The 15,076-nt window shown below is 39.3% G+C and overlaps 1 protein-coding gene across 1 annotated transcript; it reads left to right on the forward strand.

Annotated features, from left to right (window-relative positions):
• Positions 1-2,172: 2,172 nt before the first annotated feature.
• On the forward strand, positions 2,173-4,709 carry LOC131684285 (protein TAPT1 homolog). The gene is made up of 2 exons (XM_058967006.1): positions 2,173-2,561; positions 2,730-4,709. The coding sequence occupies exons 1-2, from the start codon at positions 2,300-2,302 to the stop codon at positions 4,457-4,459; spliced, it is 1,992 nt and encodes a 663-aa protein (XP_058822989.1). The 5' UTR covers positions 2,173-2,299; the 3' UTR covers positions 4,460-4,709.
• The last annotated feature ends 10,367 nt before the right edge of the window (positions 4,710-15,076 follow it).

Raw genomic sequence — 15,076 nt, forward strand, 5'->3', positions numbered from 1 at the left:
AAAAACACTGGAGTTATGCTCTTCTAAAAGCTGTGAAATCATTTTTCATCCAAATAGCACAAAATCTTGCCAAATTATCTCCGTCACATAAGCTACCAAAAAAAGTATTGAAGAACATATCGCGTGACCTTCATATCAATTCATTCAAGTTTAGGCTCATCCTACTCTGGTCTGTCGGTTGACATCTCGCGTTAGATCGCGAATTGCTTTACTAAGGAATTACTAGTCGAATTTGCGTGTAGATGTCTCTGCCAGCGATTTTGAATTATGTATGCATTAAAACTATCCAGCTTTTTACGTGCCATAATGGCGGTCAAAATTGTTCAGTTCGTAATACGTTTAATGGCCCTTTTTTGACAATAATCGTTTACGTCAACTGCCCAGTGGGAAACTCACCTTACGTTAGTCCAATGAGTTGTATGTTTATTTAATGAACGTCCGATATTTTCAACTGGGCGATGCTGTCAAACTGGCGTAAACGATTAATGCCAAAAATGACAATTAAACGCATTACGAACTGAATAGTTTTGACCGCCATAATGGCACGTAAAAAACTGGATAATTCATTTCGGTTTTCACATGCATTACCAGGTGTATAAGCTTGAATCCGCTGTTTTTTTGTCTGTCAAAAAACGGATTTTTTATATAGAACGCAAAAAAATAATTTATTCAAAGTATTTGCCCTCGTTAGCTATACATTTTCCCATCTCTCGGCATTTTTTTTGTTTTTTTTTACCTGCCAATCTTCTTACCTTTGGCATTTTCGGGCTTACGAATCGATGTGCTGTTCTCCGGGCGCCTGACTCATCGATGAAAACAGATGATAATCGGAAGGGACCAGCGGGATGAGGTGGCACCTTCCAGTTGATTGTCTCTAAGTCGTTCTGGACCATTTTTGACTTGTGTGATGGGGGCTTCTTATGTCTTTGATCTTAATCTGTCCCTGTTAAGGTGAAGCTATGCCAAAATCACAACAAAGGTTCGATTATGTTCGGCTATGTTCGGGTTACGTTCAGCATCTGTGTGCGGCTAGAACGTACTATACCGATGGCACGCACACAAGCGTATCGTTCAGCAATCAGCTGACTTATTTTTGCACCACGTGTTTCCTTTGTTTTGAAAAATTAAAAGGTACAAATTTCCCAAACGAATCAAAATTCCGCGAAGAGAATCTATTTATCTGCATGTGCTTACATGCCTACATACAGTGATACAATTTCTAAGCAATCTGAGATAAGACATTTAAGTTACAAACGATTTTGTCTTGCGCGCCAATGCAATGTTTTGATTTTGACGATGAAATAAAAAGAAGAAGCAGAAACGACGGCAGCCATTTTAGCTGCCACCTTGTGAATCTATTCAGCATGTCCTTAACGCAAAGCACGGAGCAATTTGTTATTGATGGTAGGGTTAATATTGACTGTTTCAGTTCCTCTTAAACCTGTGTAAACATTCAAATGAAAATATTGCCTGGACTTCGTACTTTCATAGTGCGAGTGACCAAACTGCTACTGAAAACTGCGAGCTGTCAAAACACGTGTATTTCAAGTGATAGAGATGGTACTTTCATAGAAAGACCAGTCGAACTAACCAGTCTATGAGAAGAATTTAATAGCAGAATGGTAAGTGTGCAGTGCTTTTAGAATCCAGTTTTAGTGCCACAAGTAATACGCTAAAAATCACCATCGCATATAGGTTCGCATGCTTGAATCACCATTATATCCAAGTTGCTACTTGCTGGTGACATTTCAAAAGGACAGTTTTATTTCTTACGAGAAGTAAAGTTTTCAATGTCTAACTTTACTTCTCGACAAACATATAATTACGGCTTAAAGGCTTTGAAAGCACATTCCGGACAAACCGTTACCGGCCGAACAGTGCACAGTAGTTAATGAAAGAGAAAACATTTCTCTTTTGTTTACTACCAACATCTGTGATTGGTGAGTAAAGTTTGTCTGGAATTTTCTTTCAAAGAGAATTTTGATAGTTGGCTTTTAAGCCGTAATTATATGTTTGTTGATAATCGTATGTCAGTTCTCAGTGATTGAGGCGTATGATCGACTGGAAAACATTGGTGCTTTTAAAACTGACATAAAGGAGGTGCTGCAATCGACAAAAAATTTCCAGCTGATGTTTTCGAAGTAAGTGAAACACGTTTGCTGGAGCTGTCATAATACTTGTTTGAAAATTTTCATTGCTGATCACCAAAGTGAAGAAAAATTCGGTATTAAGAAAAGTGCATCGTAAACGGGATCTTTCTGTCCGAAACCTAATATGCAACCGACGGTATTAGCGAAAAATGGCTCACGGATCTCGAGAGGACAGTTTGTCAGCTTCTTATCAGCAGAAAAAGCTGCGCTTCCGTGGTGATTTGGCACAGCAGTACGGATTTTCTGGAATGGAAGGAATAGCCACGACTGCTGGGGGTGCAACCAATTCTTCTTCCACTGGATCAGCCAACCGGGTGGAGGATATATTTTCTGATGAGGATTTTCGCCGTAGCAGCCTAGGAAGTTCGCGAAATGGAGAAATTAGCGGTTTCGTGGCCGGTGACGCAAAAGGTGAGTTTTTTTTCATTGGCCAACTTTGGTGCAATGTTGTTTTATGCATGAACGGTGAAGGTGGATTCTGCGTTTGTTTTGGTTTCTGACTCGGTGTGCCGAAAGAAATATTTTCTGTTAAAAATTATATCAGATAGGTGAATTAGAATTTCTCGCGCTTCATTTCAGACCGCCGCAGCAAAAGCAGCTTGTATGATTTTATTCGAATCGAACTAACTCGGGGATACGTATTGGAGCATGACGAAGAGCGTTATTCGGCACGGCGAGAGAAAATTTATTCGTTCATGAAAATTCCACGAGAATTGGAGAGCTTCATGGCCTATGGAGTACTACAGTGTGCAGATTCATTTCTCTACATCTATACCTTTCTTCCAATACGGTTCTTGCTAGCACTGTGGGCGTTGATAACCCGTCCTGTGGCACGATGTTTGGGATTGCGTCGTCCTGGTCAACGGTTGTTGGCTCCTGCAGAGATATGTGATTTGTTGAAGGCTACCATCTGGATTATTTGCAGTTGGGCGATGTTTTACGTTGATACGAATATGCTGTACCATCTAATAAAAAGTCAGTCGATCATAAAACTGTACATATTCTACAACATGCTGGAGGTTGGAGATCGATTGCTTTCAGCGTTTGGGCAGGATACGATCGATGCACTGTTTTGGACTGCTACCGAACCAAAGGACAGCAAGAAGCAACACCTTGGAACGATCCCGCACTTTTTGTTTGCGATTATTTATGTGACGATCCACAGTGCCTTGGTGATGTTCCAAGCTACATCGCTAAATGTGGCAATTAATTCAAATAACAAGGGACTTTTGACTATAATGATGTCCAACAACTTCGTCGAACTGAAAGGCAGTGTGTTCAAAAAATTTGACAAGAACAATCTGTTCCAGTTGAGCTGCAGTGATGTCAGAGAGCGGTTTCATCTTACGATCCTGATGCTTATTGTGTTGATACAGACCATGAAAGAGTTTAGTTGGAAATCAGAACAGTTTTTCGTAATGATACCGGATTGTATGTACGTGATGCTGACTGAGCTGCTAGTCGATTGGATCAAACATGCTTTTATTACGAGGTTTAACGAAATTCCAGTTGACGTTTATCGGGAATATACTACTAGTTTAGCATATGACATGACACAAACCCGCCAGAAGCATGCGTTTTCTGACCATTCTGATCTCGTGGCTAGACGAATGGGCTTCATCCCATTTCCTTTGGGTGTAGTGCTAGTGAAAGCTCTTTATCATGCTGTTTCGTTCGAAAACGCCGCTTCTATTGTGCTATTCATAATTGCTTACATCGTGCTGTTATCTTGTCGAGTTTTGAATACTGTTTGCACTCTAGGTAAAGCTTGTGATCTCATGAAGAAGCATCAGGACGAAAAGAATCAATACAACCAACAGAGCGGCGGCCTAGCAACCTCCACACCCATACAACATTCTCGTAATGTTTCCAAGCTTACCACCGATATTGCAACATCGCCAATTCATCACCCAAACAACTCACTTCATCGTTCACAAACCGTGGATTCCGTACCTCATACCATCCCTACGGTTAAAGTCTCCGATCAGATGAAGGATAGCATTATACGCGAAACATCGACATTGGGAGCAACTGCATTGTTCTCCAACAGTGATGTCGACTTGGACGACGTCAAACTCAACGATAAAGTTCTCAATAAAACCGTCGATGGGGAAGATCAGGGCCGCAAAGAGGAAGAAATGGCACGGAGTGTTCCGGATTTACAGCAAGAGTCGTCAACAGGAGTTGTTGATTCGTCCCTCGTCGAAGGAGATAGTTTCTCGTCATACCAGGGAATGCACCATCGAACGCACAAGCGGTCGGAATCGGAACCGTCGATACAACTAGACTCCGAACGGACGGGAAATTGATTTGGTTCGAGGATCAGTTTTGTACAGAGGAAGTGATAGAGCCGTACCAAATGATGGAACAATTGGATGAAAATACTAAAGTACAGAGTGATTTCGCACAGTTTTCTATGACATGATACCCACTTAAATAAATTCGTGCTGTTTTGGTTCTGTACTGACGGAAGCAGTTGTTATACTTGTGATTAGGCTAAAGTTTCGAATTTGTTTTTGCTACCTTGTATTTGTACATAATAAATTATGAATATTCAAATTGGTTTTTATAGATGGTTTGGTTATTTTTCGTCCGTGTGTTTTTATCAACTGACAGCAAAAAAAAAGGTTTCCACGTATTTAAGCACATGGAAATGACGGGTTTAACTAAGTGTTGGATTACTTGAATTTCGATGTACAGACCAAATCATGTTCCAAGGTCACCATTCCATTATCCAATTTCGTTCTTGTATACTGTGGTAATCAGATAGATTTGAAATTGCGAACAATCTTTAATTTACAGTACATGTGCATTGCACTGTTCTAACACTACAGCTAAAATATGGTATAGACACGAATCGGAATAAATTTCTTTATTAGCAAACAATCCAGTTTGGTCTGACCTCCAAATATTGTTTGCTCAGAATATCGGTCTTTGAGCAGCAGATTTTTTCCACATTCAAACAGATTGTAACGAATGTATTACAAATGGGAACCGCTTTCGAAAAAAATATAGAATAAATTTTTATCGTTAATAATGCAAAACGGCTGATTCAAAATTTATTACAAAATTTGTGTACATATTTGCGGCTAGACAGACAGTGTAAAAATTTAGTAATTCCATTCAGTACACAAAAGTATATATATATATATATATATATATATATATATATATATATATATATATATATATATATATATATATATATATATATATATATATATATATATATATATATATATATATATATATATATATATATATATATATATATATATATATATATATATATATATATATATATATATATATATATATATATATATATATATATATATATATATATATATATATATATATATATATATAAGAAATCGACCACTCTCTGTTTAAAATTTTGAAACGACACCCCTAATATTGAACTTTAGGAATTTCCTACTTAAATGGGTTTATGAGAAATTTGATATGCCGAACACCACCACTCAAAACGACAAATGATCGCTAAGTCAAATGCTAAGTCAAGTCTGTTCCGTCTATCATTCACGACCTTGGAACGAATTGTATATTTATAGATTCGAGTAATTTTGATTTTTCTGGAAATTTTAGCAATGAAACGCGTTCAATATTCTTCCATCGATTGGTGAATCAATTGAATTGAGCCAAAAGCTAACATAGAAAGTTGGATTTGGAGTTTCGAGCTTATCTCGTCTGTAATCAACTCGGGGTCTATTAGACACTGAATGTAAACTGTCATGTCGCTTCTCGTGGGGAAATATGTTGGCGCCTGGATATCACGTGGATGTTTGTCACGAGCCCTGGGGTAAAGCTCTAGGTTGAGTACAGCTGTGTTGCCGGAGCGCTGTTTCAGATGTCCCAATATCTCCCTCCGAGTAGCGTTGGAACGGGTTGAACCGCAAAGGTGGTCTTCGAATGCCAGAAGAGCGCCATGGTTGCATAACGGAAAAAACGTTGTAAAAAATAACCTATTTGGGTATTTTCTCTTGAAAATTTGGGTAGAAGTAGTTTAGAGTGTATTGTTTACACTGTAGTTTTATCGCCGTCAGTTTTTTGAAAATGTAAAAAATGGCGTCACCCGAAAATTAACGTCGCGAATTGATTTTGTGTAAAGATCACAAGTGAAATCGTTTCGGCGGAATCCCGATGCTTCGTTCAGGGATGTGGCTAAAGAGTTGAATCTGACCAAGTCTTTCGTTCAGAGAGCCAAGGATCGGAAGTTTCCAAAACGACAAAATACGATAGGAAAGCCACGGGCCCGGATACTGTACATCCAGCTGCTGACGAATCCTCATTGTCTCATCATGGACGATGAGACTGATGTCAAGGCGGACTTCCGGGGTTACTGTTCTTCACCGCGCAGCACAAGATTAATGTTCCGGAGGAAGTAAGTAAGCAGAAACATTCAAAGTTTACCAAAAAATACATGATCTGGCAAGCGATCTGCTCATGTGGCAAACGGCGTACGCAGTTCGTGATTACCGGGACTGTAAACGGGGAGATCTACATCGAGGAGTGTCTGCTTCCTCTGTTGAAGCAACACGAGGGCCCTGCTGTAACCGCTGGTTACACCGTTTATTGTCGGCTTCGCCACAATGAAATATTACACGCGATTTGCTCAGTGAGGTTCACCCATCCTAAATCCTACCCACGCATTAATGCCCACAGGTACACGCTAGGGATACCGGTCGCAATGGTTTGAGCGAACAATGTCGCGCAACATTCAGTTCATTGGTGTTGCGGCTAGTAGTAGGGTTGCCAATAAAATAAAGCGACCTGTCAAAGTTCGGTCGAAACCGATATCCGATCCAATCGTTTAGTATATTGAAGCAAATATAGCTTGACCAATAGATTGATCGAGTTCTTTCCATCTACAACCATCAAAGGAACTAGCAATGCGCGTCGTGTTCTTAAAGTAATACTTTGTTATAATTTGTACAAGGTGTATAAGTGTAAATTTGTGTTCTTTTGTGGGTTGTAAGGTTTGCTACACATTCGAAATTGGAAGATGTGATTGAGGTCGAGGACGAAGATAATATATCCGGGATCTAGACCGGATTGGCGAAAAGCACAGGATGCGGCGGTGACAAAAAACGGACTTCGAAAGTCGCTCAAAGCCACTGCATTCGGTGTTAACGTGGTTCGTGATGGGCTTGCTGTGGTGGGTAGTTCCCAGGCGTCGAGCAGAACACCCAACGGGAGCTGTCCCTACTTAGCCGGTTGGCTCACTGTAGATGTTAGGTGTGAGTTGAATGGTAGTCAGCTTCTGAGCTGATTGAGGTACAACCGAATAAGACGTTGACCTTCACCTGTACATCACTCGACCAACTTTCGCAATGATGATACCCGAAAGCCAACTCCAGAAATTCTTGTTGCTGCTGACTAGTTTACTTCCAATGGCAGAAGAAAAGTATCCAGTGCAATGTTCATCAATCCACTGTCCTCTCGAATTTCATTGAATGCACGTTTGAAAGTATTGACAAAGTGTTCCGCTTGACCATTTGTTTATGGGTGGAACGGTGCCATGGTGACGGGTCGATACCGCTTTAGGCACAAAATTGCTTCAAATTCACACTGTTGAATTGGATACCATTGTTGGATATCGGCTTCTCCGGCATTTCAAGGTCTGCGAACAAAGTACGAAGAATGCTGATCATTGCTGTGCTGTGATCCGGCATAGTCGACATGCACACGCTGCTACGGCCATGATGATTTCAGCCAGGGTACCGAAGGACAAGCACTGGTGACTTGGCAACTGCAGCACAATGTAAACACACTCGCACGCATTCAATAATCTCTGCATCTAGTGTCGACCAGTATACGTAGCTGGGGTTGTTTTCGAAACTACGAGGGTATAATAAGACGGTCGCTAGAGAGGATGCACCCAGGATGTTTGCTGCCAGCTCTTCAACAACGTTTATCATCTCTTTGAATTTAGTATAAGCAAAGAATCATTCAAATTAAAAATAGTGTATAGTTAGATTATAGTTATTTAGTCTGTACGATGTAATATTTTTAATCGATATACATCTTTGAAGATTGCAAATAAATTTTCAATCAGTCAATTTCATTTGAAAGATCGAAGCTTTATTAGTTTAGTTTACAGCGTCATTTAAAAAAAATTAATTTTTGAATTGGTATATTTTTTAACAAATGTCGTTCATAACTTTTCAAATAGACGAGATAATAACTTTGTTGCTTCCGCGAAAATATGCGCCATTTGAAGTTCTAAAATTGTCGCGAACAAAGTATTTACGATGTATCAACGTAAAAAATAACAAACGCCAAATAGTGTTTTTAAGGTGCCACCTTCTCATCGTTCAATCTCTTATGGTAAATCAATTGAGAAATACGGCCCTATTCTGCGCGGCATGTGACGTGAGACGACTAATCTCACCTCACTCTACGTGACTTTTCTCACCCAATTTTGAAGAGTCACTTCGGGTGACGTGAGACGCCCATTTAACCGCAATGGAGAATCGCACCTCACTCGAGTCGACTCTAAGAATCGAGTGAAAAAAGCCACGTAAAGTGATGTGAGTTTAGTCACCTCACGTCACACGCCGCGTAGAATAAGGCCGATAGTCGATTTGTGTGATAATATGATAATTTTCAAAGCTGGCGGGTTGGCGGCCGGGACTTCAAGGATCCGCATTGCATGAAGGAGATATATTATTTACTGGTTTGCCTACTTCTTTAATTTGGAGTCCCCATCAGCTCTTGGAGTTCTTTTTAAAACCCAGAATGCACTTGTAGTGGGCTATAAAACTAGAAATGTTACTTGGGATGGAACTTACGGATTGAACGGGTGCAGATTTGTCCGGCTTGTACTTAGAGACCTTCCCTGGCGGAATCCTCTTGACCTTCCATTGTATAGTGCTCGATGTCGCCTGATCGATCTCGACACACTGGAACAACGCAGAAAGCTTCAGTAAGTAGTATTTGTAGCAAAGCTACTCAAGCCTGGTTTTTCAAACCTAAGGGTCAGTCGCTTCTTTTCGGGTTAGAGAAATCTCTTTTGCAAAAATCTCTAACCCTATGTACGGGGCTGATACTCGAACCCAGATGGGTTGCGTACAAGGTAATCGATTTACCAACTACGCTATGCCCATCCCCAAGCCTGAAATTGACCCCCGAAGATCCCGTCCCTTCTTGATTTTCGCCCTCGTAACGTTCTCTACGCTCATCTGCACGGAAAAAAACGTGAATAACGCGAACCATGTTTTTACGTTACGCAAACAGGACCATAAACAAAAATCATGTGTTTTATTTTCAACGAAAGCAACAATAGCAATGCTTGTGGATCAAATTTCTATTAATTTTAATTCCAGTGAGGTAATTCAAATTGTAAAAGATTTTATGAAAAGTCCTATAATATACGTTATAATTAACAATGTTTTTATTTGTACCTCTCTTTGTAAACAGTAACTATGCTGATGCTTTACCAATATCTGAACAGGGCCATGGAAGAATCGACGGTACTTCGAATTTATTCCGAAGCTTTTCAATGATTTATTTTCATTTTCAAGGTCGAATCGGAATTTAAATCCGTTTGAATCATGGGAATTCGTGGAAACAAAGTATCGCTGCATTCACACTATCCTTCATGAGTAGTGCCTTCATACACGTTGCTCATCAATTCCTTCGCCGTATGTGGATATTTCCAGCCTTATGGATGGGAACGATAGCAGCTTCTTTCCAGGCGATAGGAAAAATGCCTTCAGCGAGAGAGCGATTGAAAATGATGCACACTGGAAGAGACAGCACGTGGGCGCAGCTTTTTATAAATTGGGGCGAGAGATGATCGGGGCCAGGCCCTTTCGACGAATCAACAGCAGTAAGAGCCTTCAAGACGTCAGCTCGACTTACAATGGGACGGGGGAGATTTATGTTGTACGATGGTAATGTTTCCAAATACTCTTCCGAAGGGACGGTATAGTGGCTTCTAAACACTCCGCGAAAGAAATCAGCAAACATATTTACGGTATCAGCTGGAGATTGCGCGCTTGCATTTCCAAGGAAAACGTCAGTGGGAGTACTACCAGATCGTTTTCTGCTGCTAACGAATTAGGCAATCCATGAGACGTTTCTGATCAGCTGATTATTTCTTTTTTACTTCTTCTGACGTTACTCCGAGGGGTGCGACGTCCGACAATATCGTTGATTCGATCCAACATCAAACGAATCGGATTAACGAAAGATGATTGTTGGACGAGTTTTTCTGTTCGCAGGAGTAGACTTGTTGACAGAACCCACCGCTGGATTGTCAAACAAACGTCTAATGGATTGCCTAATTTCCCAAATGTTGCAGGGTGATCGCGAACACAGAAAAAAATCCAAACGTTAATTCTATTTGCTTCAAATCGCTTCAAATTCATATGAAGAAGAAATGCTATTGTTATCATGCGCACATATACCTTCTATGTGTCAACTGTATAAACTGTGTATGCACACACATAAGTTATATTCCTTCCAGTGGCGGATCCAGGGGGAGGGTCTTGGGGGTCCGGACCCCCCCCCCCCCCGAAAATTTTTAAGTTCTTGAGAAATTTTAAAATAGTTTCTATTTTAAATTCATTCCAAGTTCAAAATCATTCCAAACTAGATTCGATTACCAAACCTGATTTTAATTAAATGAGGGTATTTCATATTACGTATTGCACAATGAACATTTCAAAGTTGAAATTTTGGACCCCCTCCGAAATTTTTTTCTGGATCCGCTCCTGATTCCTTCACCGCTCTTCCTTTTAAATACATGAAAGTAAGGTATGTCACAAAATAGGAATTTTTACAAAAAAAAATACCGTCGCGGAAAAATTGGAACTAAACTAAGCTAAACTCAACTAAAAATGTCCCAATTGCACAAATAGGAGGATTAATAAAATGTTAATGTTTTGTGTTCCTGCAACCTTTCGCAGAAAATAACGCAAAAATCAAATAAATCCGTCATGTCGTTCTTGAGATATGAGATGTCACACGGAAACCATATCATTTTTATATATACAGCTTTTTATGTGCCATAATGGTGGTCTAAATTGTTTAGTTCGTAATACGTTTAACTGCTTCTTTTTGACAATAATCTTTTACGCCAGCTTGACAGCAATGCCCAGCTAAAGATGTCTGGCGTTCATTGAATAAACATCCAACACATTAGACTGACGTAGGATGACTTAATCTCACTGGGCGGTTGACGTAAACGATTATTGTCAAAAAGGGCCATTAAACGTATTACGAACTGAACGATTTAGACTGCCATTCTGGCACGTAAAAAGCTGGATAGAGATTTCGATCGCAAAACGCTTTTATTAGTGGACATATTTGTTTTTGGCTTGCGAACTTCAATCACGCTGTCCGTGATGTCATTACCAAATAGATTTTCTGTACATTCACAACTTTACGACCATTATACATAAAACCAAAGGTGATGTTATCCATAGTCTTAGGAATCTTAGTTCACAAAAGAAACACATTGTGGATATTTTTTCGTGAACTATTTCACGAAACTCCAAACGGAATTTTGATCATGAATAGTTCACGAAATCATAGAATTTTATTCATGTATTCGTGAACTGTTTCATGATTCCTAGTATAAGTCACGACTTACCATTTGTGCTCCTGAAATAGTTCACGAAATCATAAAGTATTATTCATGTATTCGTGAACTGTTTTATGGTTTCTAGTTTTCGACTGACTATGCGGGCCCTTAAAATAAATCGTAAACTGAAATATACACATGAACTTCACAAAATTTGAAGTATTATTCGCGGAATCATCCATTCCATGCACTTTTTATGAGATGTCCAGCTGCTAAAGACCAGTAATAGGTACGAGCAGTAGATATAAGAAAACTATTAGGACCTCGAGCATCGTTATTCATTTGATAAGGTTCAGCGTGATGTCTGGAAACGAAAACTGTGCTGACCCACACAAATCGTGTTAGTTAAATAGTTCACAGAACAAGATACCGCGATTCAATCACACTTTTATGATCCAGTTCATATTTATGCTATATTTCACCCTAAGGAGGAAAATTTGGTAAAAACCAAAATTTCTCACTAGGGTGACAATTTGTTGGTAAAAACCAGTCTTTGTACAGGAGGGCACAAATCCTTATTTCATACTATGTTGCGTTTCGGCTTCGCCTCATCAGGATTTGCGTCAAGCCGGCGCTAATCTATTCCGACAATAAGTTAGTGTCGGTTTCTGATGAGGCGAAGCCGAAACGCAACGCAGTTCATATTGCCACGCTACTCCGAGTAAAAAATCGATAGTAATCAAAAAATTAGGCGAAGAGAAATTACGAATACCATGATAAAACTGCTGATATCATGAACATGATTCAACAAATTCGAAAATAAGTTCATGATTTTAGGATCTTAGTCGCAATTTCGTAATTTCTATTCACGCTATTGTGATATTTTAGTCATGAGTAATGCGATTTATCTTTATGATTGCGGGATCTTGGTCACGATTTTTGATATTTCAATCACGAGTAATGTGATTTATGTTCATGATATTGTGAAATGAGATAAGACCAGTCCCATTCATTTGACAGATACTATACCATATTACAAGCCGAAATATTCGCAGTTTTGTATGCAATCATTGCTTCAGCAGGGAATTGACAGTAAACGAATTTATTTTGCTCTGACAGTCATGCTTCCCTTAAAGCAATTAGTTCGGCAGGCTTGAGATCGAAATTAGTAATCGCATGTCGAACTCAAATCGAAGAACTTAGCATTTCAAATGCTATCTGCTTTCTATGGGTACGCAGTCATTCTGGTATTACTGTTAAAGTTTTTCCATAGCATAGAACGAATACCTGCACAAATCGTAGATGGAGTTGCAGAATTGAGCATGTCTATTGTCATACCAGATTTCGCTCCGATCTACAATGACGTAGACCCGCTCAACTTCACACACCTGACCACGTCCTTACAAGCGTTTTTATTTCCTAATAGTCCTATCATCTACTTACGGAAAACGCTCGGAACCGAAACAGTTTGCATAGATGACGAAGATATCAAAAGGCGAAACAAATATGAACTGGGGTATATATATTTCTGCATATATTTAGTAGCGTTTTTCAAAAAAAATACTACAAGGGACAGCCCTATGGGGTTGTACGAATTGCAGACGTAGGACTGCAACACGTGAAATATATAATTTCTTATTACATTTGGATTAATAATCAAACATTTCTTTCTACAGTTCACTTCATGAATCAAACCGTCTTGCTCTTCAGGTCATTTTATTTACAATGAGCGATCGAATCCGATTAAAGAAAGCAGACAGAAAACTGCGATGGAAAACCGAACTAATATCTGGAACTGCTTTAAATTTTTAAAAAGTTTTCTATTGAGTGCGGTAAACAACCAGACCGATGCTTAAAAATCATGTTTTAGACAATACAGTCACAGTTCTTGTATAGGACAAGCTTTATAGTTTTATTTTGCCGCTATTGTAATTTTCCTAAAGTACACATAAATGTAGCGAATGTAGTGGTCTTAATCATATTTCGAAGCAAAACATATACAAGAATCGAAAATAGTTTTATGGATGGACTTAGATGCATTTTTTGCAGCGATTTTTTGAATAACAGTGCATCCTTTCATAAATAGGCTTTGTAGTACCTATGTATTGGTAGAATCAAAGTGAGATAGGTTGAGTGAAAATGAATCTCGTGGAATCAATAAATTGATGAAACGTAAATAATAAACCTTCGTTGCACTTTCTTCTATCCATTCGCGTGAATTTGTTGCTAAGAAAGTTTTCGTCTCCTTAGCCTGACATGGAGACGACAACGCAAAGAAAAACCGAAAGCTTTCGCTTCGCGCAACGAAAGCTCACATTTCTATCATACACGCAACACTTGGATGTACCTACACATTCGCCTCAAACAATAAACCCAAGCAAACGGTGTACCGTGCTTGAATCAAAAAGCTGTGCCAGTACATCGTGTCCGCACACGAATTGGAGATACGCACCAAGCAAAATGAGTCAACGCTGATGATGATGGGTGGTGCGAAAAAGACAACTAGTACCACGACGCTAGCCTCTGATCTGCTACACTGGCTGTGGGAGCATGCAGCGCAGTGCTCTGCTCTGCCTGCTGTCCAAGAGGCAACTGAGTTTGCCCAACCAAATGTGCTCTTTAAATAGTCGATGATGACGTCATTAATAGAAGCGTTGCGCGTTAGGTACATAAATCTGTCGTGCCAGACTAGGGAAGCGCAGCCTTTTGTGTGCAAATGCGTGGTATTTTAACTATGTTGAACATTATTTGAAATTTTAATGCCATGATATCAAAAATCTTTGGGATTATCTATTGGAATCTATTCTTAGAAGTATTTCTGAGCGATATGCGCAAAAAAATTGAAAATTTACCGAAAGATGGCTGAATTATAAGCGTTTAAAATTGGACCACTTTTCGTTACATACCATTTTTGTTGAATTTGCAAAGTGCACCCCCATATCGAAAACAAAGACGTAGTCCTACGTCAAAAAACGCAAAGAAAATATTAGAAACGATCTAGCCGGTATCCAAAATGTGAAATTGTGTCTTGAAAACTTTTGCTGCTTAAGGATGAACATAGGCGAATCTTCATGAGCTCCGGTCGCTTGAGACAATACTTGCTGTATGTAAGATGATCCTACCCACAAATGATGACTGCAGTTAGGCAACATTTAGAAATATTAATAATAAAATATTGTTATACATATAATCCGTTGTCACAATTGAATAATTTTGTACAAAAGGAACAGTCTCACCGGAATTTCCGTGTTGCTTTGTCACATTGTTTTCTGTTTACTCATCCATCCATTTGGCAACAACTGTAAAGCTCCAGCCAAAAAATCGATTCTGTTAACCCCTGTCCCGAATATCACATGTGTTGGCAGATGACTCATGA

Source organism: Topomyia yanbarensis, chromosome 2 (assembly GCF_030247195.1).
Source record: "Topomyia yanbarensis strain Yona2022 chromosome 2, ASM3024719v1, whole genome shotgun sequence".
NCBI lineage: Eukaryota > Metazoa > Arthropoda > Insecta > Diptera > Culicidae > Topomyia > Topomyia yanbarensis.